Raw genomic sequence first — 26,105 nt, forward strand, 5'->3', positions numbered from 1 at the left:
TTTCTTAACTTTTTAAAATCATAAGTGAATTTTGAATTTGATTAGCTGATTTCATTTACTGAGATAATCACTTGATTTTTTTTCTCCTTCAATAGGTTTATATTAGTAAATAAAACATACATATTAAATCTCTCTTGCATACTTGGATATACTTGGCTTGCTTATGATATATTAATATTATTATTTTTCTCTTTAGAATCAATTTGTAACTACTGATTCAACTTCATTTTAATGTGATAGGATAATGCATTATGTTAATTTCTTCTTGCAACTTTAGTAAATTAATTTTTTCCTAGAATTTATTGTTTTGTGTAATCTTTAAGTGTTTTGGCTTAAAGTTGTTCATAACATACACACCCTTAGGATCTGTATGAATAGACATTTTAGTTGTGGGGGAAGCTTTTTGGTTTTGGTTTCTTTGTTTGATCTTCAGTTCATTCATTCATTTTAGTATCTGTTAAGGACTTACCAAGTTCAATGTCCTATGCATTAACTATTCTTAAAGTTTTTAGTGTTGATTTTTTTTCTTTACTCTCACCCAGATAATCCAGGACCTTATAGGACAGCCATAATATGAACCTGCTGGGTTCATACTTCCTGATTTTATTTTTACATATAGAAAAATAAACAATATATGTAAATACACAGATAATGATTATAGGACTGTTGTGTATATTTCACAGTATAGTGTGATGTATCTTTGCATCTGTATGTAAAAATAAATAATATAAATGGATATAGGACTGTGATATATGAGCATGAAGAAGTTATAAATTTGTTATCACTTTAATGTGGCTGATTTGTTTGGGTTGAATTTAAAGATGTATTATTCTTACTTGAAAGGTTACCCTTGAAAACTTACTGGATACAACTTAATGAAGAAAGTTGAATACTGTTGTTCCCTGAATATTCATCTTTCATCAGACAGTTTTTAACATACATTTTTTAGCCACTTTGTGGCTAAATATTATCCCAAGCACTGAGGAACAAAATGAGTAAATCTCAGAAGTCTTTACTGTATTAGTTAATTCCACTAGGAAAGCATTTTATAAGGAACCATACAGCTGAAATATTGCCCATCTTAACTGAAAATACGGTTTAACTGTAGTTAAAGAAAATATTGTCACAGGATGAAGTTCTTTAAGTATATTCAACATGGTTGTATACCTTTGTGTGGAGTAGGTATAGATCACAAAGAGTTTTTTTGTAATATGAGTTATTCTATAAATTACTCTTCTTTGCCTCATGAGACTTCCATGGAAGTCTTGAGAAATATCTCTGGAGCTGGTATATCGTGCGGGATTCTCGTTAGTAGGCACCACCACTGGTGTGTCTGCATGTGACTGGATGAGAGAAAGGCTGGTTTTCTTCTCTTTCTAGAGGTCTCGGTCCATGTTTGTGAGATTGAGAGATCACCTTTCACAAAGACTGAAGGAGTAGAGATTGGGAGAGTAACTGCTTGTGAACCTTCTATAGAATCTTTTCCTTTGTGACCTTTCTGTAGAATTTTGGCAGCTCTTAATTTGGAATGTGATGTCATGTTTGTGAACAAAACAGTTGATGGTTTCAGGAGGCCCAGAGCCATATTATGAAATGGCATGAACAATATATCTTTGTATATATTTCTCTGTGTGTGGGCACCATAGGTTTCCTTTGATACCGTGTGTGAGTTCTACTTGGGAGGTTAATTTTAATGTATGTGTGAATGTTTGGGGAAAAGGTTGAAAGGAGGAAAAGGAATAGTGGTATGGCAATGTATAATGTCTTAATCTATTGGTAGTGATACTGTGGAACAATAGTGGTTGACTGTTTTAGCCCATCAGTTGTAGGGATACCAGTGCAGATTTACAACCTTTATAAAGGTTTTTCCAAAAGCCGAAGACTCTAATTTAGAGAATATATTAAATTCACAGAAGCCCATAGGAAAAATGTTTTAAAAAATAGGTGCTTGGCAAGAATTTTACCAAATGTTAATAAAAATTGTTGTTTAGAAGTTATTAAGCTTTTTGGAAACACAGAAGGTTTAAATTGCCAGGAAAATGTCTGTTAGAAACTACAAAACAGGGACTTCCCTGGTGGTCCAAAGGCTAAAACTCTGCGCTCCCAATGCAGGGGGCCTGGGTTTGATCCCTGGACAGGGAGCTAGATCCTGTATGCCACAACTAAGACCCAGTGCAGCCAGATTAAAATAAATAAATAAAGGAGAAAAAAAAAAAAACAACTACAAAATATTTAAAATAGTATATAAAATCGAAAGTTAATTCATTTTCTATGTAACCTGCAAAATGAGATTGAAATCTGTTGTATGACTAAAAATATATCTGTATTCAATTCCATATAAGAACTTTTAAACAGTTTTACTGACATTGCCTTTTATTATTTATTGACCTTTTATTTAATAACTTTGGGTTGATTTTAGGCCACCAACAAAATGGAAATGAAAGAGATTGGTAAACACAAGACTTCATGGAAAATGAACTCAACCAGTCAACCTTTATTTGTTAATGGCAGAAATGGCAATCCTTTGAAAAAATTCACTATTCCCAAGATCAAGAGGACAGCTGGGAAAGGTAATTCTATGGAAGATGGGATTATTTCATAACTATTACTGCATTTCTCTGATCTTAGTTTATGCTCATCTTCAATTTTGACTCTTCATAAAATTAGCTTAAGTTAGGCCTTTAATTCCTTAAACACACATGTACTTTTTTCCCACACAGAGTAAGATAGACACATGTCTCCTATCACTCCCACTAAGTACACCGTTAAAAACACTGGACATCACACATAAAACAAACAAGACCTTGAAGGGTGGAGAGAAGAGGATGAGCCTATGTGGGACCCTGGGAGTTAAGTATTGACATAGCATAAAGTTCTTCAGATTTTCTTTTTGTTTCCTCCATGTCTCAAACTGGATGACCACAACTGAGAAATGCCAACTTTTACAGACACAAAAAGCCCTAAGAAAAGTCTGCTCTGTTTTGCCAAGGACTGGGAGTAGGATGACTTAGAATGTGAGAAACCTGTTTAACAGTGAACACTCTATTCCTGCAAAACACCTGGAGGAGGAAACAGCACAACGTCTGTTCCTTTTCTCAGCAACGTGTGAATGGAGGGCCGAGATGCCCGCCTCCACCTCCGCCTGTGCTGGTGCCTTTCCCTGCATGGAACGTCACATGGCCCCCTCTCTGCTGTCCCCTGCAGTGTCTGTGGATTTCTGCTACTGCCCTGTGGTGATGAGTTGCCAGTGGGGATGAGATACTCGGTGGGAGCAGAGTCAGTGAAGACCAAGAGGGGAGCCGAGATTCTGTCACACACACCAGTAACAGGGTAGCTTTCCCCCTCCCACAGTGTCAGGGGAGGCTGAGTCAGGAGCATCGACTTCTGCCTCTTTCTCCTGGTAACAAGACAGCCGCCTGCCCCGCCACCACCCCTCACCCCCGTCCCCACCAGGGTGTCAGTGGAGACCCTGTGGAGAGCCAGTACTTCCTGGTGGTAAAGAGTTAGTCTCCCCACCCCCAGCCTTCTCCTACAGGCACAGTTATCCCTGTGACTTAGTCTTAGTAGAGGCTTATTACCACAGAAGATTGAATATGATCTAGAGTCTCTTAACAGTATCCCAAATGACCAAAATATTTAAAAAATCATCTTACCACCCATCAGGAAAATCCCAACTTGAATGAGAAAAGAAGAATCAACAAATGCCAGCAACACAATAAAACAGATGTTGACATTATCTGACAAAGCTTTTAAACCAGTCATCATTTGTACCAATTAAAAAATTAAAGTCATTCTAATGATGCTTCAACAACCAATTTCAAACACTTTTGAAACAAATGGAAAATTGCAAGAAAGAAATGAAAAATGTAATACGAACTAAGTAGAAGTTTTGGAATTGAAAAATGCAATAATTGAAATAAAAACTAATTGGATGGGTTCCAGAAAAGAATTGAGAAGATTTTGGAAAGAAGTAGTGAATTGGACGATACAGTAACAAATTACCTGGCCCAAACAACAGAGAAGACATCAAATAACAAAGCCTCAGGAACCTGTGGAACAATAATAAAAGACCTAATTTCTTTGTTCTCAGAGCTTCAGAAGGAGAAGAGAGCATAGAGCTGAAAGAGTATTTGAATAAATACTGTCTGAAAGCTCCCCAAACTTGGCAAAAGGCATAAACCTATACAGTCCCAGCTGGTGCAGTGGGAAAGAATCTGCCTGTCAGTGCAGGAGATGTAAAAAACGTGGGTTTGATGCCTGGATTGGAAAGATCCTCTGGAGAAGGAAATGGCAACCCACTCCAGTATTCTTGCCTGGAAAATCCTATGGACAGAGGAACCCAGCAGGTTACAGTCCATGGGGTCGCAAAGAGTCGGACATGTCTTAACAACTAAACAACAACATTCAATCAAAAGGTTGAATGAGCCCTAAACACGATAAAGCCAGAGAAGTCCATCACAAGGCACATCATAATCAAACTTCTGATAATTAAGAACAGAAAAAATCTTGAGAGCAACTAAATGTTTTTATTGGGGAAAAATTGAATGGCAGATATTTCATTAGAAACCATGGAGCCCAGAGGAAGTGACACAACATTTTTTAAGTGCAGAAAGAAAAGAACTATACTCAGAAAAATATCCTCAGGAGTAGAATGAAATAGACATTCTCTGATGAAGTAAAACTCAAAATTTTTCACTAGTAAATCTTAGTGTAGAATGGCTAAACAAAGTTTCCAAGCAGAAAATGATGAAAGAAGCTGGGAACATTAGGAATGAAGGAGGGACAAAGGAGAGTAGAAATACAGGGAAATACAATCAACAGTCCTCCTCTTGAGTTTTCTAATTTTGTTTGACAGTTGGAACAAGGACAGAGGAGCCTGGTGGTCTGCAGTTCATGGGGTCACAAAGAGTGGGACACGAGCACATGTACACACAGTTATCTCAGAATTAAAAGTTGTTTCTAAAGACACTATGGGTAAATCAAAATGGAATTTTAAAAATGTTTGCATAACCCACAGGAAAGCAGAAAAAGTAAAGTAGAGAATTGAACAACTGAGGGAAAAATAAACAGTAAAATGTCAGGCTTAAGCCCTATTGTATCAGTTATATTAAATATAATTTATCTCATACCAGTTAAGATGTTTACACAATGGATTGAAAAAAAAACCATGACCCAACTATAGACTGTTGACGAATGCACTTTAAATATAGGGATATAAGTTGGTTTAAAGTAAGTGTATAGAGAAAGATAAGCCATGCAAACAAGCAGAATAAAGCAGAGTGGCTATTTATATCAGTAGACTTGAAAGGAATGAAAATTCCAGAAACAGAAGGGGATATTGCATAAATCCACTAGTAAGATTAAGCAGTCCTAACTATGTATCCCTAAATGACAAAGCTTCAGAAACCATGAAGCAGCACTGATAGAATTGAAAGGAAAAATGGGCAAATCTGGAATGGCAGTTGGTGATTTCAGTACACCTCTCTCAACAACCAGTGGAACCATAGAGACAAAAAAATCAGTGAAGCTATAGAAGAACTGAACTTTGTCAACTAACAAGATCTGATTGACATTTGCACATTATTAGGACATTATACTCTACACAACAACAGTAGAACAGACATTCTTTTCAAGAACTAAGTTGATGCTCATCAAGATAGACGATGTGTTGGGCCATGAAACACATTTCAACATATTTAAAAGAACTGAAGTCGAATAATCTAGAAATTAATGATAGAAAGCATTAGATAAGTCTTTGAATACATGGAAAGTAAACAACATATTTCTAAATATTCATGAGATTTTAGAAACACATTGGATTGAATAAAAAAGGAGATGTAACATCAAAATTTGAGGGGAAAACTGAATCATGGCTGACAAATTTATAACACTAAATACTTACATTAGAAAATAGGTTTCAAACCAGTAGTCTAAGTTTCCTTCTTAAGGAACTAGGAAAAGAGTAACAGGACAAGCCCATAACAAGCACAAAGAAAAAAAATGAAATTAAGAAGCTGGTTGCAAAGATAAAAAAAGAAGTTGATAAGCCTTTAGGAAGGTTACCTGTAGTGAGACTGACAAAAAAGACACAAACTACAACTCTTAGAAATGACATAGTATATCATTACTGAGCCACAGAATTGAAAGTGTTATGAACAGATCTAAGTACATAAACTTTACAGCTTAAATGAAAGGGGCTAGTTTGTTTAAAAGTACAAATTACCAAAACTCACACAGTACTAAATAGATCATTTAATAGCCTTATAACTACAGGCATTCCTCATTTTGTTGTTCTTCACAGATACTGTGTTTTTTACAAATTGAAGGTTTGTGGCAACACTGTATCAGGCAAGTCTATTGGTGCCTATTTTCCAACAGTAATCACTCACTTTGTGTCTCTGTATCAAATTTTTGTAATTTTCACAGTATTTCAAACTTCTTTGCTGTTACATTTGTTAATGATCTGTGATTAGTGATCTTTGATGTTACTGTTGCAAAAAGATTATGATTCACTGAAGGCTCAAATGATTGTTAGCATTTTTGTAGCAATAAAGTATTTAAAATCAAGGTTATATACATTGTTTTTTAAACATAATGCTGTTGCACACTTAATAGACTTTATTGTGGTGGTCTGGAGCTGAACACACAATGTCTCCAAGATATGTCTGTATTATAGAAATTGAATTCATAGTTGAAAAAAATCTGTTGGAAAAGAAATCCCCAGGCCCAGATGGTTTCACTGGAGAATTCTACTCAAGATTAAAGAAAGGAGCTAATACAAATCCTTTACAATTTCTTCTATAATACAGAAGAGGAAAGAATAACTACTTGTATAGTATTATCCTGGTACCAAAGCTAAATGTAATACAAAAAAAGAAAACTACAGACCAATACCCATCATGAACCTTAACACACAAATTCTATACAAAATATAAAGAAATAGCATTCAGCAGTATATAAAATGAATTATATATTATAACCAAGGGAGTTTTGTTCAAGGGATGCAAGACTGGTTTGGTATCTGACAGTCAATCTGTATTCACAGGACAAGGAATAACAATCACATGGTCATATAAATTTATGCAGAAAAAACTTGAGAGAAAGCAACATTCATGACAAAGACTCAGCACTCTAGGAATACAGAACTCAGCTTGATAAAAAAAAAAAAAAAAAGGATGTAAAAAATACATATAGCTAACCTCCAGAAGGAAAACCACAGTCCCAGAAAACCAACCAAAATGATCACATGGACCACAGCCTTGTGTAACTCAATGAAATTATGAGCTGTGCTGTGCAGTGCCACCCAAAATGGATGGGTCATGGTGGAGAGTTTTGACAAAATGTGGTCCACTTCAGATGGGAATGGCAAACCACTTCATTCTTGCCTTGAGAATCCCATGAAAAGTATGAAAAGGCAAAAAGATATGACACTGGAAGATGCGCCCCCCAAGTCAGTAGGTATCCAATATGTTACTGGTAAAGAGTGGAGAAATAGGCTCCAGAAAGAATGAAGAGGCTGGGTCAAAACCAACGATGCCTAGTTGTGGATGGGCTTCCCTAGTAGTTCAGTCGGTAAAAAACCTGCCTGCAGTGCTGGAGACCTGGGTTTGGTCCCTGGAGAAGGACGATCCCCTGGAGAAGGAAATGGCAAACCACTCCAGTATCCTTGCCTGGAAAATACCATGGACAGAGGAGCCTGGCAGGCTGCAGTCCATGGGGTTGCAAGGAGTCAGGCAACTATCACAGTGTTGGTGAGAGTAAAGTTCGATGCTCAAAGAACAGTATTGCATAGGAACATGGAGTGTTAGGTTCATGAATCAAGGTAAATTGGATGTGGTCAAACAGGAGATGTCAAGAGTGAATATCAACATTTTAGGAATCAGTGAACTAAAATGGATGGGAATGAGCAAATTTAATTCAGATGACCATTATATCTACTATTGTGGGCAAGAATCCCTGAGAAGAAATGGAGTAGCCCATAGTTGACAGAAGAGTCCAAAATGCAGTCCTTGAGTGCAGTCTCAAAAACGACACAATAATCTCTGTTTGTTTCAAAGGCAAACCATTCAACATCACAGTAATCCACATTCAATACCACAGTGCCCCAAACCTTTAATGCTGAAGAAGCTCAAGTCAGACAGTTCTATGAAGACCTATAAGACCTTCCAGAACTAACACACACACACACACACACACACACAAAGATGTTCTTTTCATTAAAATGTTAAAATTTAAAATTTCATTAAAATCATTAAAATGCTAAAGTAGAAAGCCACACCTGGAGTAACAGACAAATATGGCCTTGGAGTACAAAATGAAGCAGGGCAAAGGCTAATGGAGTTTTGCCAAGAAAATACACAGGTCATAGCAAACACCCTCTTCCAACAACACAACAGATGACTCTACACATGGACATCACCAGATGATCAATACTGAAATCAGATTGATTATATTCTTTGCAGCTGAAGATGAAGAGGCTTTAGACAGTTAGCAAAAAAAAAAAAAAAAAAAAAACACCTGAAGCTGATTGTGACTTCAGATCATGAGCTTATTGGAAAATTCAGACTTAAAGTAGAGAAGACCACTAGGCCATTCAGGTATGACCTCAATCAAATACCTTATGATTATACAGTGGAAGTGAGAAATAGATTTAAGGGATTAGTTAGGTCTGATAGAGTGCCTGAAGAACTATGGATGGCGGTTCATAGCATTGTACGGGAGGCGGTGACCAAAACCATCCCCAAGAAGAAGAATTGCAAGAAGGCAAAATGGTTGCTTGAGGAGGCTTTACAGATAGCTGAGAAAAGAAGAGAAGCAAAAGACAAAGGAGAAAAGGAACGATATACCCATTTGAATGCAGAGTTCCAAAGAATAGCAAGGGGAGATAAGAAAGCCTTCTTAAGTGAACAATGCAAAGAAAGAGAGGAAAACAATAGAATGGAAAAGACTAGAGATCTGTTCAAGAAAATTAGAGATACCAAGGGAACATTTCTTGCAAAGATGGGCACAATAAAGGACAGAAACGGTATGGGCATAACAGAAGCAGAAGATACTAAGAAGAGGTGGCAAGAATACACAGAAGAACTGTACAAAACAGGTCTTAGTGACCCAGATAATCACTCACCTAGAGCCAAACATTCTGGAGTGTGAAATCAAGTAGGCCTTAGGATGAATCTAGTGAAGGTGATGAAATCACAACTGAGCTGTTTCAGATCCTAAAAGATGATGCTGCGAATATGCTGTACTCAGTACACCAGCAAATTTGGAAAACCTGTGGCCACAGGACTGGAAAAGGTCAGTTTTCATTCCTGTCCCAAAGAAGGACAATGCCAAAGAATGCTCAAACTGCTGCACAGTTGAGCTCATTTCACGTATTAGCAAGGTAATGCTCAAAATCCTTCAAGCTAGGCTTCAATAGTACGTGACCAAGTACTTCCAGATATACAAACTGGATTTAGAAACGGCAGAGGAACCAGAGATCAAATTGCCAACATCCGTTGGATCATTGAAAAAGCAAGAGAATTCCAGAAAAACATCTCCTTCATTGACAACACTAAAGCCTTTGGCTGTGTTTATCACAACAAACTGTGCAAAATTCTTAAAAGTTGAGAATACTAGACCACCTTGCCCACCTCCTGAGAAGCCTGTATGCAGGTCAAGAGCAACAGTTAGGACTGGACATGGAACAACAGACTACTTCAGGATTGGGAAAGGAGGAGGTCAATGCTGTATATTTTCACCCTGTTTATTTAACTTATATGCAGAGTATATAATGCAGAGTGCTGGGCTAGATGAATCATAAAGTGGAATCAACCAGAAAACAGGAAAAAGACATGAATAGTCATTTCACTAAAGAGAATGTATAGATTGGCAAATAAGCACAAAAATGATATTCAATATCTTGGCCATTAACAAAATGCTAATGAAAAGGGGCTCTCTTTATTCTTGTTTAAACAGCTGAAATAAGAATAGCAATACCAAAAGCTAGGAAGAATAGGAGAAGCCAGATCAGTCATGCAACCAATGGAAGCGTAAGATAGTTCGGCCACTTTTGGAAAAAGTTTGATGGTTTCTTGAAAAACTAAACATGCAACTACCGTATGACCCTGCTGTTGTACTACAAAGCATTTATCCCAGAGAAATGGATGCTTACGGCCACACTAAAACCTATATGGAAATGTTTATAGTAGCTTTATTTGTAGTAGCCAAAAATTGTTAATCACCCTGATTTCCATTGAGTAAATGCTTAAAGTACGATGCATCCATACCGTGGGATACTTAGCAAGTTAAAAAAAAAAGATTTACTGTATCAGCAGCTTGATTGAATCTCAGAAGCAATATGCTGAACTTAAAAAGCCAGTCTCCATAGGTTGTAAATATTAATTTAAATATAACAGAACTTTATAATATAAAGTTCCATTTATAAAACATTCTTGAAATGACAGCATAGAGATGGAGAACAGATTGGTAGTTCTAGGATTTAGAGGCAGAGAAGAGGAATAAGGTTATCAATATTACTATATATAAAGGAGTAGAATAAGAATGATCTTTGTGGTGATGGAACAGTTGTGTATCTTGATTATAGTGGTTGTTACATGAATCTACACGTGTGATAAAATTGCATAGAACTACCCCCACACACACAACTGCACATAAAACTAGTAAAATATTAATGAGGTCTGTGTATTATACCAATGTCATTTTTCTGGTTTTCATGTTTCATTATAGTCACATGAAGTGTTGACACTGGGGAGTTTGGGCGAAGGGTATAAATATAGAGCCGCTGTAAAAATGTCATATGATCTATATTCACGTCAACATAAGTTAAACATAAGCACACATGCACAAAGGCATATATCTTATGAAATGACCAAATTTTGTAATGAATTGTTACAAATATTAAAGTGCAAATTAAATGGAAAGGAGGTGAAGAATACGTTGTTTTTGAAAAACAGAGGTTTGTAGTATTTTGTATTAGTTTTGCCACTTTCTTATCCTGTTGATTATTAAATACAGAGGACCATTGTTTATGTTAGATTCATGTATATGGAAATTGCCTGAAGTTATATATATCACTGATCCTCATTATTCCATGTTTGCCATATTTTCAAACTCTCCTACTTGCTAAAATGTGTTTGTAACCTTAGCACCAGTACTCAGCACAGCACTTTCAGTCATTTTAGGCATATGCAGAATGGTGAAAAATTTGAGTCACTTGATGCACTTGTATCCAGATGAGACAGTGCTCTGCATCTTACTCCAGCTGTCATAATTAAGTGTCCATTTCATCACCTGCTTCGTGCTGTGTTGTTGCATTTTTATAAATGGCCTCCACCATGTAATGCTAAAATGCTGTCTAGTGTTCCTAAGCTCAAGAGGTCTATGATGTGCCCTACAGAGAAAATGCATGTTACATAAGCTACACTATAACATAAAATTACAGGACTGTTGGCTAAAAATATGGCACATTCAGAAAAAGGAAAACAAAATTCACCAACTTGTACATCAAACCTCTGCAGAAAATGTTGAAGGAACATTTGAGTACCTTTCCTGTGGAGAGAGTAGAATCTACATTTGTAGACTCATGAGATGACCACCAGTAAAAAGCTTGTGGGCAGCATTGTTGGAAGGTGAAAAGCCAAAGAGACATTTGATCATGGCACCAAGAGTCAGGAGAATGTTAAGCCCTTCTTGGCTAGAGCTTGCTGGCTCCCACGCTTCAGAAGGTGATAATGGATGCAGGCAGGTTCTGCAGAACAGGAGACTGGGGAAGAATTTCAAAGACACCTTCTAAGTGTTATACAGGAAAAGGTTATGTGGCAGGTTTCCAACCTGGATGAGACTGGCTCGTTTTACAGAGATGTTGGCAGGCAAGCTTACTGCACATGGCATTCCAGTAGTCAAAAGCGTCACCAGAGGCCCACAGGAACCTAACCCTGTATTTCTACTAAGATTAATATTAATAGTTCAATATTCACTGATTCAAGGTTGGCAGCAACTTTAATATACTGTAACTTCCACAAATAACAAGAATCAGCTGTATTCCCCAATTTCCTCTGGGTCCTATTCCTTAAGGGTTTCGATTCTTTAATGCATCTACTTAATATAACAATGCTTAAAACATTGCTCACTGTCCTCCAAAAGACTGTGCTTCTTACTCATGCCACTCTTGCCACAGTCAAGAGTTAACAAAGATATTCTGGTATTATTGAAGTCAAAATAACCAAATAGTTTACTAGTATATAGGTTGCCTTATTTGGGGGAAATACAACAAATGTTCATGACCTAACATGAGCTACAAGGTTTGTGTAACAATGTATGTTGTAGAGCCTGTACATCTTAAGTTGAAAATGAGTCACCTATATCAGATCAGATCAGATCAGTTCAGTCGCTCAGTCGTGTCCGACTCTTTGCAACCCCATGAATCGCAGCACGCCAGGCCTCCCTGTCCATCACCAACTCCTGGAGTTCACCCAGACTCACATCCATCGAGTCAGTGATGCCATCCAGCCATCTCATCCTCTGTCGTCCCCTTCTCCTCTTGCCCCCAATCCCTCTATATAGTATATCTGTGTCAGCTTTTAAGAACTCCCAGTAGGTAAGTGGAGTAAGACAAGGTTCCTATTTTCATTTATACCGGGTATAGGAAGTCTGTATTACTGTTATAAAGTCTTAAATATATATAAATGTCTCCAGATGTTAATGAAACTTCCAAGTACTTGGCTATTTTGTATCTTATACATATCTATAGTTGTCATTGTGCAGATGTACAACAATGTTATTTTATTTTATTTTTTATAACACCAAAAACATTTTGTATTGTGGTATAGCCGATTGGCAATGTTGTAGTTTCAGGTGAACAATGAAGGGTCTTAACCTTACATATACATGTATCCATTCATCCCCCAACCCCTCTCCCATCCAGGCTAGCACATAACATTGAGCAGAGTTTCATGGACTGTCCAATAGGTCTTTGTTGGTTATCCATTTTAAATATAGCAGTGTGTACATGACCTTCCCAAAGACCCTAACTATCCTACAGTGGTGTCATTTTAAATGCAAATAACCGCTTACCCTTTTCTTTATTTTTAGTTTACTTGTCACCTTGTTACACCAATACTAGAGAGTATAGTTTCATACATGATACTCTCAACGAGCGCCGGCTTGATGTAAGCTGTAACCTGCAGTCTTCGTGGCAGTTTGGGGATACAAAACTGATTCACAATGAGGGTCTAGAAAAAAATTTTACTTCTAAGAGGTAAGTTACTGTGACCTAAAGATGTTTGAGATTTTGCTTGCTTTTTCTGTGAGGTGTTTATACAAATTTTTTATTTCTGCCATTTGAGATTTTATAGGTGTTACCAAGAAAATAAGTACGGAAGTGTTTTATTCATTATTTTGTTGCCATCTCATAGCTTTTTGTAACAGTAAAGAGGTACATGTGAGATTTGATTAGTAAGTTTTTATACATTATTGTAGCCAGGTTTCAGACACACCCTTCTAATTTTTTAATCTTCGTAAATTTTTCAGAAGCATAACATCAACACGTTAATTAAACAGATATTTTGTAGATGCCTTGTGCCTCTTGCATAGTATAAAACAGCATTAAAGTATTTAGAATGTACCTTTTTTTCTTGATTCAATCCTTCAGAGACTGAGTCGATGTTTTAATCTGGCACAGTTGTATTTGGCTGTTTCCAGCTATTCCACTAGACCCACAATTTCTGACACTTAACTCTTTTTTTTGTACTATACAAATATTTGTTAATCTTTATTTTTCAAATTAAATTTATTTATTTTAATTAGAGGCTAATTACTTTACAATATTGTTTTGGTTTTGCCATACATCAACATGAATCCGCCACGGGTGTACACGTGTTCCCAATCCTGAACACCCCTCCCTCCTCCCTCCCCATACCATCCCTGTGGGTCATCCCAGTGACACTTAACTCTTAAAAAGTACCCATTCTCCGACTTCTCTGGCGGTCCACTGGTTAAGACTCCATGCTCCTAGCGCAGGGGGCACTGATTCGATCCCGGGTCGGGGATCTAGATCCCACATGCCGCATAGCAGGACCAAAAGAAAAAAAAGTACCCCTTCTGTTTTGAGGAAGGACACATTCCATTAGGTAATTTTGATAAGAAAAAATAACAGCACATGGGAAGTTCTCATTGTAAACATTTTGTATTTATAGGTACAGATCTTGTGTATCTTGTGTGAACACGGTTCAGCATTTTCATTTTCTGAACTTGCTTCCTTCACCATTTTGCATTTTAAGTTTGAACCTAACTGTAGCTTGATGGACTCACACTGAGAACTCGTTTTGGAATGTGTTTGATCTCTTTTTTGTTGTTGTAGAATCAGTTCCTCTTGACTCAAACATGCTGCCTCACTTGGTGTCAGTTTGGGAAAATGGGTAGAAATGACAGAATTAGTTGATGGCCTAGTCTTTCCTAAAAACCACACTTTTGAGCAAAAGTAGAATGGACTGACTATATGCTGCCCCCTCCAGATTGAAATAATGGTTTGATCAAAAATTAATTCTTGCATTGTTCCTTGATTTGAGTTATATTAGGCATTTTAATTTGTGTCCTTTTTCACAATGCCCCCTAATACTTCATTTCAACCATTTATTTCTCCCTGTTAACATTACAAAAGAGTTAAAACAACTCCCCAACAATACAAGACCTAACAGAACATTCTAAATGACTAATAGGTGTAGGATTTATGTATTTGCCCAATTAGATGAACTCATTTATATCCCATAGTATTTGATCCTCATTTTATATTGGTTTTGTCTGACTTTCTTACTACATTATGAGTTTTATCTTACTTGTTTTTGTGTCCATAGTATGGAACTGAGTCTGGCAACACAGTGAGCAATTAATTGTTAAATTAAGCTACATTTTAATGTCATCATTTTAAATGAGTGATGCTAGAAGGGCATAGGTTTTTGAAAAAAAGGAAATACCAGAATGGTTAGCAGAAGAGAAAAATAGGATAGACAGATAAAAAGAGAAAGTGTTAATAACATTGACTGCCTCTAGCTTTTCTTTTTGTTGTTCCCCTTAGAGGAGTTTATAATTTCTGGTCTTATCAAAAGCAAATAGTTCCAAAAATGCACCAGTCTCCATTTCTCATCCACATTGCATCTACTACTACTTAAGTGTGAAATCAGCAGAAACACGTTAATCATCTAAATATATGTGTATTCAGTCACTCATTGGGCATTTCAGTGCCTACTGTGTCAGAAAATGTATGTAATGCAGTTCAGTTCAGTTCAGTCGCTCAGTTGTGTCTGACTCTTTGTGACCCCATGGACTGCAGCACACCAGGCCTCCCTGTCCATCACCAACTCCCAGAGCTTACTCAAACTCATGTCCATTGAGTTGGTTATGCCATCCAACCATCTCATCCTCTGTTGTCCCCTTCTCCTCCTGCCTTTAATCTTTCTTAGCATCAGGGTCTTTTCAAATGAGTCAGTTCTTCATTTTATCACCCTCAGAGAAAAATGAATGTTTTCTCCTCAACCTTAGAGAGTTTATATTCCAGTAGAGAAGACATACAGCTAAATGTAAAATCATATGGTATAATAAAGATGTAGGTGCATAGATGTGGGATTGAGCATTCTTCCTAAGAGTCTTGAGAGGTGTTTTGAAGAGATAAGAGCTTTAGCTGGTCTCAGTGGATAATAGAGAACTGAATTCAGTTCTTCTTAAGTATATTGCCCTATTTGTATCAGTTTGACGCTTTTTTGTTTTAAGATAACTCCAAATTTATGTGAAAGGATATCATTTTAAAGATCGTCAATACCTATCTTGACACTGAGGTTGAATTTGTACTCAGCATCTCAGTTTACAGACCACCCCAGATGAGTAGACTGAACCATCCATGCTTAATTTCATTTACTATATCAATGATTGGTTCCAAGATGAAGTAAAACTAAATCAGTTTGGGCCAGTGACACCCCGGAAAAAGGGGTAAATCCTCTATGTCCATTTTGGGAGGATCAGTTCCTGGAGGTTTACTGTGTTCCTTGGGTGGAGTCTTGTTTCCCTGACTCTCCACAGTCCTGTATCCTTGCTTAGGTGTCTGCATGCTAAAGAAAATACTTTATGGACTGACTTTGCTAAGAAAAGACCTATTCCCCTGCGGGTGGGGCCATGCTGAAGATTGCTGTGACACTGGGTTAATGGTGCAGGGTTCCCAGTGAAGGGGCGTGTGGAGCTCCATGTCTCGGGGATTGTGGTGTAACTCATTGGATTAAGCCATTGGGATCCACAACATTGACAACTGTGTGATCTTTGGAAAGCACTGCCAGGCATCTGCAGAGGCTCCAAGGACTGTTGGGGTGCTCAGTGGCACCTCCTTGTAAACGAGGGAGAGCACCAGAGCAAGCAGCAGTAGTCGGCCAAGCTGCTTGGTGTCCACACTCTCAGCCATGCAGGCCAGGTACAGGTACCTGTGTGGTGACAGAGCTGGTTATAAACACACATGTAGCCCTGGGGGCCACAGCTGATACCAAGGCAAGTGCCAGTGGCAGGTGTGCTGACGTCTGGGGGGGTCCTGGCTGTTGGTGTGCAGCACTATGACTACTGGATCTTGCCACAGACACATAGCTGAGGAGGCCAGTGATGGGGACCAGAGGTATCCAGCTATATAGCTGGAGGGGCTAGCTTCAGGGAGCTTAGAGGTGCAGGCCAGTGACTCAAGACAGGGCTGGATCTGAGCCCACATGCTCCTGGAGGGCCCTGGCTTTCAGCAGGGTCTCACCATGGTGCTCACATAGCAATTTAGGTTGGTGACAGGTGTAAGTACACACTTGGAGGGACTAGTTCCAGGCACCTATGTGATTGTGGGTGTCAGTTCAGGGTGGTGTGTTGCACTTCTGCAGTAGAAGAGGCACAGACTGGCTGATAATCGGGGATCCAAGAGAGGAGAGGGTGGGGAGGGACTCGGGAGACAGGCATCAGCAAATGAGAATACTTGTGGACAGAACCTGGTGAAATTTGCAGGGGTCCAGGCAAATCTGTGCTGGCTTTTGGTTTGTTTGGTGGTGAAAGTTGTCAGGGTCATTTGTAGAGCAGGTCACTGGGAAATGCAGTCTCTTGCTGTGTGGCTGCTGGGTAGTCCCTGCCTTTCTTCTCATTCCTAGCATCAGTATATGCCCTGGCTTTGCCAGTATATTCAGTTCAGTTCAGTTGCTCAGTTGTGTACAACTCTTTGCAACTCATGGTCTGCAGCATGCCAGGATTCCCTGTCCATCACCAACTCCCAGAGCTTTGCTCAAACTCATGTCCATTGAGTCGGTGATGCCATCCAACCATCTCATCCTCTGTCGTCCCCTTCTCCTCCTGCCTTCAATCTTTCCCAGCATCAGGGTCTTTTCCAATGAGTCAGTTCTTTGCATAGGTGACCAAAATATTGGAGCTTGATCTTCAGCATCAGTCCTACCAATAAATATTCAGGACTGATTTCCTTTAGGATTGACTGATTTGATCTCCTTGCTGTCCAAGGGTCTCTCAAGAGTCTTCTCCAACACCACAGGTCAAAAGCATCAATTCTTCAGCACTCAGCTTTCTTTATGGTCCAACTCTCACATCCACACATGACTACTGGAAAAGCCATAGCTTTAACTAGATAGACCTTTGTCGGCAAAGTAACGTCTCTGCTTTTTAATATGCTGTCTAGGTTGGTCACAACTTTTCTTCCAAGGAGCAAGTGTCCTTTAATTTCATGGCTGCAGTCACCATCTGCAGTGATTTTGGAGCCTAAGAAAGTAAAATCTGTCACTGTTTCCACTGTTTCCCCATCTATTTGTAATAAAGTGATGGGACTGGATGCCATGATCTTCGTTTGCTGAATGTTGAGTCTTAAGCCAGATTTTTCACTCTCCTCTTTACTTTGATTAAGAGGCTCTTTAGTTCCTCTTTGCTTTCTGCCAAAAGGGTGGTATCATCTGCATATCTGAGATTATTGATATTTCTCCTGGCAATCTTGATTCCAGCTTGTGCTTCATCCAGCCCAGTGTTTCTCATGATGTACTCTGAATGTTAGTTAAATAAGCAGGGTGACAATATACAGCCTTGACATACTCCTTTCCCATTTGGAACCAGTCCGTTGTTGCATGTCCACTTTTAACTGTTGCTTCTTGACTTGCATACAGATTTCTCAGGAGGCAGGTGGTCTGGTATTCCCATCTCTTTAAGAATTTGCCACAATTTCTTGTGATCCACACAGTCAAAGGCTTTGGCATAATCAGTAAAGCAGAAGTAGATGTTTTTCTGGAACTCTCTTGCTTTTTTGATGATCCAACGGATGTTGGCAATTTGATCTCTGGTTCCTCTCCCTTTTCTAAATCCAGCTTGAACATCTGGAAGTTCTTGGTTCATGTACTGTTGAAGCTTTGCTTGGAGAATTTTCAGCTTTACTTTGCTAGTATGTGAGACGAGTGCAATTGTGCAGTAGTTTGAACATTCTTTAGCATTGCCTTTCTTTAGGATTGGAATGAAAATTGACCTTTTCCAGTCCTGTGGCCACTGCTGAGTTTTCCAAATTTGCTGGCATATTGAGTGCAGCACTTCCACAGCATCATCCTTTAGGATTTGAAATAGCTCAACTGGAATTCCATCACCTCCACTAGCTTTGTTCATAGTAATGCTTGCTAAGGCCCACTTGGCTTTGCACTCCAGGATGTCTGGCTCTAGGTGAGTGATCACACTGTCGTGATTATCTTGGTTGTGAAGATCTTTTTTGTACACTTCTTCTGTATATTCTTGCCACCTCTTCTTAATATCTTCTGCTTCTGTTAGGTCCATACTGTTTCTGTCCTTTACCGTGCCCATCTTTGCATGAAATGTTCCTTTGGTATCTCTAATTTTCTTGAAGAGATCTCTAGTCTTTCCCATTCTTTTGTTTTCCTCTATTTCTTTGCATTGTTCACTGAGGAAAGCTTTCTTATCTCTCCTCGCTATTTGAAACTCTGCTTTCAAATGGGTATATCTTTCCTTTTCTCCTTTGCCTTTCCCTTCTCTTCTTTTCACAGCTATTTGTAAGGCCTTCTCAGACAACCATTTTGCGTTTTTGCATTTCTTTTTCTTGGGGTTAGTCTTGATCACTGCCTCCTGTTCAGTGTCATGAATCTCTGTCCATAGTTCTTCAGGCACTTTATCAGATCTAATCCCTTGAGTCTATTTGTCACTTCCACTGAATAATCATAAGGGATTTGATTTAGGTCATACCTGAATGCTCTAGTGGTTTTCCCTACTTTCTTCAGTTTAAGTCTGAATTTTGCAATAAGGAGTTCCTGATTTGAGCCACAGTCAGCTCTTGGTCTTGCTTTTGCTGCCTGTATAGAGCTTCTCCATCTTTGTCTGTAAAGAATATAATCAGTCTGATTTTAGTTTTAACTATCTGGTGATGTCCATGTCTGGAGTCTCCTCTTGTGTTGTTGGAAGAGGGTGTTTGCTATGACCAGTGTGTTCTCTTGGCAAAGCTCTGTTAGCCTTTGCTCTTCTTCATTTTGTACTCCAAGGCCAAATTTGCCTGTTACTCCAGGTATCTCATGACTTCCTACTTTTGCATTCCAGTCCTCTATGATGAAAAGGACATCTTGTTTTGGATGTTAGTTCTTGAAGGTCTTGGGTCTTCATAGAACCGTTCAACTTCAGCTTCTTCAGCATTACTGGTTGGAGCATAGACTTTGATTATTATGATATTGAATAGTTTGCCTTGGAAAAGAATGGAGAATATTTTGTCTTTTTTGAGATTGCACCCAAGTACTGCATTTCGGACTCTTGTTGACTATGAGGGATACTCCACTTCTTCTAAGGGATTCTTGCCCACAGTAGTAGATGTAATGATCATCTGAATTAAGTTCACCCATTTTAGTCCATTTTATTTGGGGCTGTAATAGAAGTGGGTCCTTCATGCCATGCCTTGAAAGGCTGGGAAGCTGGTCACAGACCCCCCCCCTTCACTTTCCAAGGAAGGGGAATGATTTTCTACCCAGGGAGTTCCTTCTTGGTTCTGAACAATGCCAGCTGGAAGGGATGGGATGACACAGGCAATTTGAAGCTGTTTGTTCTTCTTCTTTGTGCTGCTGCTGCTACTGCTGCTAAGTCACTTCAGTTGTGTTCAACTCTGTGCAACCCCATGGACCGCAGCCTACTAGGCTCCTCCATCCATGGGATTTTCCAGGCAAGAGTACTGGAGTGGGGTGCCATTGCCTTCTCCATTTCTTTGTGCAGTTATTCTCAAATTTTTTGTGCCCCTCACTGTGTTTCTGAAGTGCTGTCGGCAGCCTTTCCAGAGCTGTTTTTGTTCATGGATAGTTAATTGCTGCTTTTTGTGAAGGGCCACAGGCTAGGGTCTCCTATTCCATCTTTGTGACATCACTGCTCAAATCTAAACTTTCCTTCCTATTCAAATTTTGTTGAATCCTAGTTTTATCTTAGCCATCTATGCTTCATTTCACGTGTTGCTCTTCTGCCAGCTGAACAGTGATCATTCATCACCCACAATCTGTTGGACTTGAAAACAATTACGTTCCCTTCCAAACTCTCCAAAGCAAATAACTTTATTTCCTTTAACTATTATCTAAAAAACATACCTTTGAATTGAATACTTTCATGCTCTCCATGTCGCCCCAGAGAATTAAATACAGAGTTGCTGAATAGTGTTCTTTTGTTTCCAGTTTAACTGTGGGAAAGATGTTACTTCCTGTGTTTCATTTATTAAACAAAAAAATTATTCATCACCTGTTAGATACAGTTATCTTGGAACCTACTCTGTTTAATGTAATTAACTATGACATAACCATTCTGAGTCACTTACACCTTGTATTCTGTTGCAGTTGGTTTTAATGGATACACATCGTGGTAGCACAAAACTCATTATAAGCTCATCATCTTCCAAAAGATATCAAGACTAATTGTGTTTCTACCACTCATCCACTGTGTTTTGTTAACTTATATAATTTCTCATCAATTTGAGTTTTTTAAGTCTTCTACACTTATAGTCCCAGACCACATTTTTATTTTTTAAATCATATTTAGTCCTACATATATCCCTTGGTATCCACAGGGGATTGGTTCCAGGACTCGCCCCAGATACCAAAATCTGCAGATACTCAGGTCCCATAGTTGTTCCTCCATATCCACAAGTGCCGCATCTGCAGATTTCAACCAGTCATGGATTGTAAATTAAGTTTGCAGTCCTTGGTTGGTTGATTGCATGATTGCAGAATCAACCGATACTGAGACCCAATTATATATTTATTGAAGATCTGTGTATAAGTGGACCTGTGCAGTTCAAACCCATGTTGTTCAAGGGTCAGGTGTTTTTGCTTAATGATGAATAAAATTTTGATTAAAAAAATAATGACGAGTCTGCAACCAAGAGTTTATCCATAAATAGAGCATTTCAGTGCTGGATTGATTTTGAACTTTCCATTCTAGAGCTTAAAGTATGGATAAGATTCAGAGTCTCACAGATTATAACCCTTATTCCTTAGTATTGATGCACAAGAACATGAGAGGACATTTCTGGAAAATTATTCATAACACTTTTTTATATTTAATAAATACCAGTACTCTTGCCTGGAAAATCCCATGGGCAGAGGAGCCTGGTGGGCTGCAGTCTGTGGGGTCGCTAAGAGTTGGACACGACTGAGAGACTTCACTTTCACTTTTCACTTTCATGCTTTGGAGAAGGAAATGGCAGCCCACTCCAGTGTTCTTGCCTGGAGATCCCAGGGACAGCGGAGCCTGATGGGCTGCCATCTATGGGGTCACACAGAGTTGGACACAACTGACACGACTTAGCAGCAGCAGCAGCAACAGCAGCAGCAGCAGCAGTATCCTGTTAGTATGTAATTTGTATTGCTATCTCTTGGTAATAGAGCACTCTGTGTAGTAGATCTTAATATTGTTATCTGATTACATGGTACTATGAACACAAAAGACCCTATTGTCTCTGAAACGGTAGTGTTGAGACTCAGAGCTTCTGTCATATAACAATCTGACATAGATCCTAGTGTCTGAATAACTTTGAAAAGGCAACCTTTTAAAAATCTTTTTAGACCTAGAAATAGTTTGGAAGGGTAATTTTTAATTGGTCATTTTTATTTTGTAAGTCATACTTAGTCCTACATTTACTTTCAAGTGTAATTCTGAACATACGTTGGAAACTATGAAGTTTTTAAACAGTTTTGTTACCAGCATAACCTCCAGGAAATACTTTCTACTTTAATAGTTTTAAGGGTTTTTGGAAGCCCTGGATCATATCTTGTTTAAGTTGTATTTTTTCCATTCTACTCAGCCCCTTAACAGGATATAATGTGTAGCCAATAATATGACTAGGTAAGACAAAGAATTATTTGGCCCAAAATGTCAACAGTGACAGTGCTCTAGGGTTAGCATTATAGCATGCCTTGCGGTGTCACAGGTTCAGCCCCAGACCACAATAAAGATGATCACACAAATTCTTTGGCTTCCCAATGCATATAAAGTTATGTTTACACTATAATGTAGTCTATTAAGAATGCAATAGTATTAATAATGTACATACCTTAATTTTAAAATTCATTATTGCTAAAAAAAAAATACTAACCATTGTCAGAGCCTTCAGTGAGTCATAGTAGTAATATCAAAGACCACTGATGACAGATCACCATACATGCAAAATATAATAAAATATATATGTAAATATACTACTATAATATATTATATACTATACTATATATATACTATATTATAATATATATGGTAATATATACACAAATGTAATGATAATGAAGAAGTGTGAAATATTGTGAGAATTACCCAAATGTTACACAGGGAACAAAGTGAACAAATGATGTTGGCAAAAGAGTGCTAATAGGCTTGGTAAGGTTGCCACAAACCTTTAATTCATAAAAAGATGTGGTATCTGTGAAGCACAATGCAGTGAAGCACAGTAAGACAGGGTGTTTCTGTGTACCTCTTTATCACAATACACCTTCACATAAAGTGATTCACGTGGGGTATAAGAACCTAACTTACTGTGATTTCCTTTTTCCCGTCCGTTCTTTGTCCTATTGTTGTCGGAGTTCTTCCAGAAATTGCTCAGAAATTAATGTTTTTCTAAAACCTAAGATTTATCAGGAGACATGTAAGGTGGTCTGGTATTCCCATCTCTTTAAGAATTTGCCACAATTTCTTGTGATCCACACAGTCAAAGCTTTTGGCATAGTCAATAAAGCAGAAGTAGATGTTTTTCAGGAACTCTCTTGCCTTTTCTATGATCCAGTGGATGTTGGCAATTTGATCTCTGGTTCCTCTCCCTTTTCTAAATCCAGCTTGAACATCTGGAAGTTCTTGGTTCATGTACTGTTGAAGCCTTATTGGGAGAATTTTGAGCATTACTTTGCTAGCATGTGAGATGAGTGCAATTGTGCAGTAGTTTGAACATTCTTTAGCATTGCCTTTCTTTGGGATTGGAATGAAAATTGACCTTTTCCAGTCCTGTGGCCACTGCTGAGTTTTACAAATTTGCTGGCATATTGAGTGCAGCACTTTCACAGCATCATCCTTTAGGATTTGAAATAGCTCAACTGGAATTCCATCACCTCAACTAGCTTTGTTCATAGCGATGCTTCCTAAGACCCAATTGACTTCGCACTCCAGGATGTCTGGCTGTAGGTGAGTGATGACACCATCGTGGTTATCTGGGTCATGAAGATCTTTTCTGTATAGTTCTTCTGTGTATTCTTGCCACCTCTTCTTAATATTTTCAGCTTCTGTTAGGTCCATACCATTTCTGTCCTTTATTGAGCCCATCTTTGCATGAAATGTTCCCTTGGTATCTCTCATTTTCTTGAAGAGATCTCTAGTCTTTCCCATTCTTTTGTTTTCCTCTATTTCTTTGCATTGTTCACTGAGGAAGGCTTTCTCATCTCTCCTTGCTATTCTTCGGAACTCTGCATTCAAATGGATATCTTTCCATTTCTCCTTTGCCTCTCACTTCTCTTCTTTTCACAGCTATTTGTAAGGCCTTCTCAGACAACCATTTTGTGTTTTTGCATTTCTTTTTCTTGGGGATGTTCTTGATCACTGCCTTCTGTACAATGTCATGAATCTCTGTCCATAGTTCTTCAGGCACTTTATCAGATCTTCTGTTTGTCACTTCCACTGAATAATTGTAAGGGATTTGATTTAGACCATTGATACCTGAATGTTCTAGTGGTTTTCCCTACTTTTTTCAGTTTACGTCTGAATTTTGCATTAAGGAGCTCATGATCTGAGCCACAGTCAGCTCTTGGTCTTGCTTTTGCTGCCTGTATAGAGCTTCTCCATCTTTGGCTGTAAAGAATATAATTAATCTGATTTTGGTATTGACCATCTGGTGATGTCCATGTGTGCAGTCTTCTCTTGTGTTGTTGGAAGAGGGTGTTTGCTATGACCAATGTGTTCTCTTGGCAAAGCTCTGTTAGCCTTTGCCCTTCTTCATTTTGTACTCCAAGGCCAAATTTGCCTGTTACTCCAGGTATCTCTTGACTTCCTACTTTTACATTCCAGTCCCCTGTGATGAAAAGGACATCTTTTTTGGGTGTTAGTTCTAGAAGATCTTGTAGGTCTTCACAGAACCATTCAACCTCAGCTTCTTCAGCATTACTGGTCGGGGCATAGACTTGGATTACTGTGATATTGAATGGTTTGCATTGGAAATGAACAGAGATCATTCTGTTGTTTTTGAGATTGCGTCCAAGTACTGCATTTCACTGTTGTTGACTGAGTGCTACTCCATTTCTTCTAAGGGATTCTTGCCCACAGTAGGAGATATAATGGTCATCTGAATTAAGTTCGCCCATTCCAGTCCATTTTAGTTCACTGACTCCTAAAATGTCGATGCTCACTCTTGCTGTCTCCTGTTTGACCACTTCCAATTTACCCTGATTCATGGACCTAACATTCCAGGTGTATCACAACAAAGTGGAAAATACTTAGAGAGATGGGAATACCAGTCTACCTTACCTGTGTCCTGAGAAATCTGTGTGCAGGTCAAGAAGCAATAGTTAGAACTGGACATGAAACAACAGACTGGTTCCAAATTGGGAAAGGAGTATGTCAAGGCTGTATATTGTCATCCTGCTTATTTAACTTATATACAGAATACATCATAAGAAATGCCAGACTGGATGAAGCACAAGCTGGAATCAAGATTGCCGGGAGAAATGTCAGTAACACAGATGACACCACCTATATGGCAGAAAGCAAAGAAGTTCTAAAGAACCTCTTGATGAAAGTGAAAGAGGAGAGTGAAAAAGCTGGCTTAAAACTCAACATTCAGAAAACTAAGATCATGGCATCCAGTCCCATCAGTTCTTTGCAAATAGATGGGAAACAATGGCAACAGTGAGAGATTTTATTCTGGGGGGCTCCAAAATCACTGCAGATGGTGACTGCTGCCACGAAGTTAAAAGACACTTGCTCCTTGGTGAAAAGCTATGACCAACCTAGACAGCATATTAAAAAGCAGAGACATTACTTTGCCAACAAAGGTCCGTCTTGTCAAAGCTATGGTTTTTCCAGTAGTCACGTATGGATGTGAGTGTTGGACCATAAAGAAATCTGAGGGCCGAAGAATTAATGCTTTTGACCTTTGATGTTGGAGAAGACTCTTGAGAGTCCCCTGGACTGCAAGGAGATCAAATCAGTCAATCCTAAAGGAAATCAGTCCTGAATGTTCATTGGAAGGACTGATCCTGAAGCTGAAGCTCCAGTGCTTTGGCCACCTGAAGCAAAGAACCTTTTGGAAAAGACCCTGATGCTGGAAAAGATTGAAGGCAGGAGGAGAAGGGGATGACAGAGGATGAGATGGTTGGATGGAATCACTGACTCATTGGACATGAGTCTGAGCAAGCTCTGGGAGTTGGTGATGGCCAGGGAAGCCTGAAGTGCTGCAGTCCATGGAATCACAAAATCAGTCATACACGACTGATTGACTGAACTGAACTTAGATCGTAAGAAAAACCAGTAGAGAAAGTAGGAAAACAGAAAGAAGTATTTCAGTTCTTCTGTTAAGAATATACCTTAACAATCAAGCATAGAGATCTTAGTGGTTT

General features: G+C 38.6%; 1 protein-coding gene across 4 annotated transcripts in view; it reads left to right on the plus strand.

Moving 5' to 3' along the window:
- TEX15 (testis expressed 15, meiosis and synapsis associated) overlaps positions 1–26,105 on the plus strand; it is an 81,657-nt gene that overhangs the window by 28,123 nt on the left and 27,429 nt on the right. For all 4 annotated transcript variants that reach the window (XM_025278911.3, XM_025278918.3, XM_025278913.3 and 1 more), the window contains exons 2-3: positions 2,420–2,570; positions 13,093–13,258. In XM_025278911.3, coding sequence (XP_025134696.3) covers positions 2,420–2,570; positions 13,093–13,258 — 317 coding nt within the window. The remainder of the gene's footprint in view (positions 1–2,419; positions 2,571–13,092; positions 13,259–26,105) is intronic.

The sequence above is a fragment of the Bubalus bubalis genome, chromosome 1 (genome assembly GCF_019923935.1).
Source record: "Bubalus bubalis isolate 160015118507 breed Murrah chromosome 1, NDDB_SH_1, whole genome shotgun sequence".
NCBI classification, from domain to species: Eukaryota; Metazoa; Chordata; class Mammalia; order Artiodactyla; family Bovidae; genus Bubalus; species Bubalus bubalis.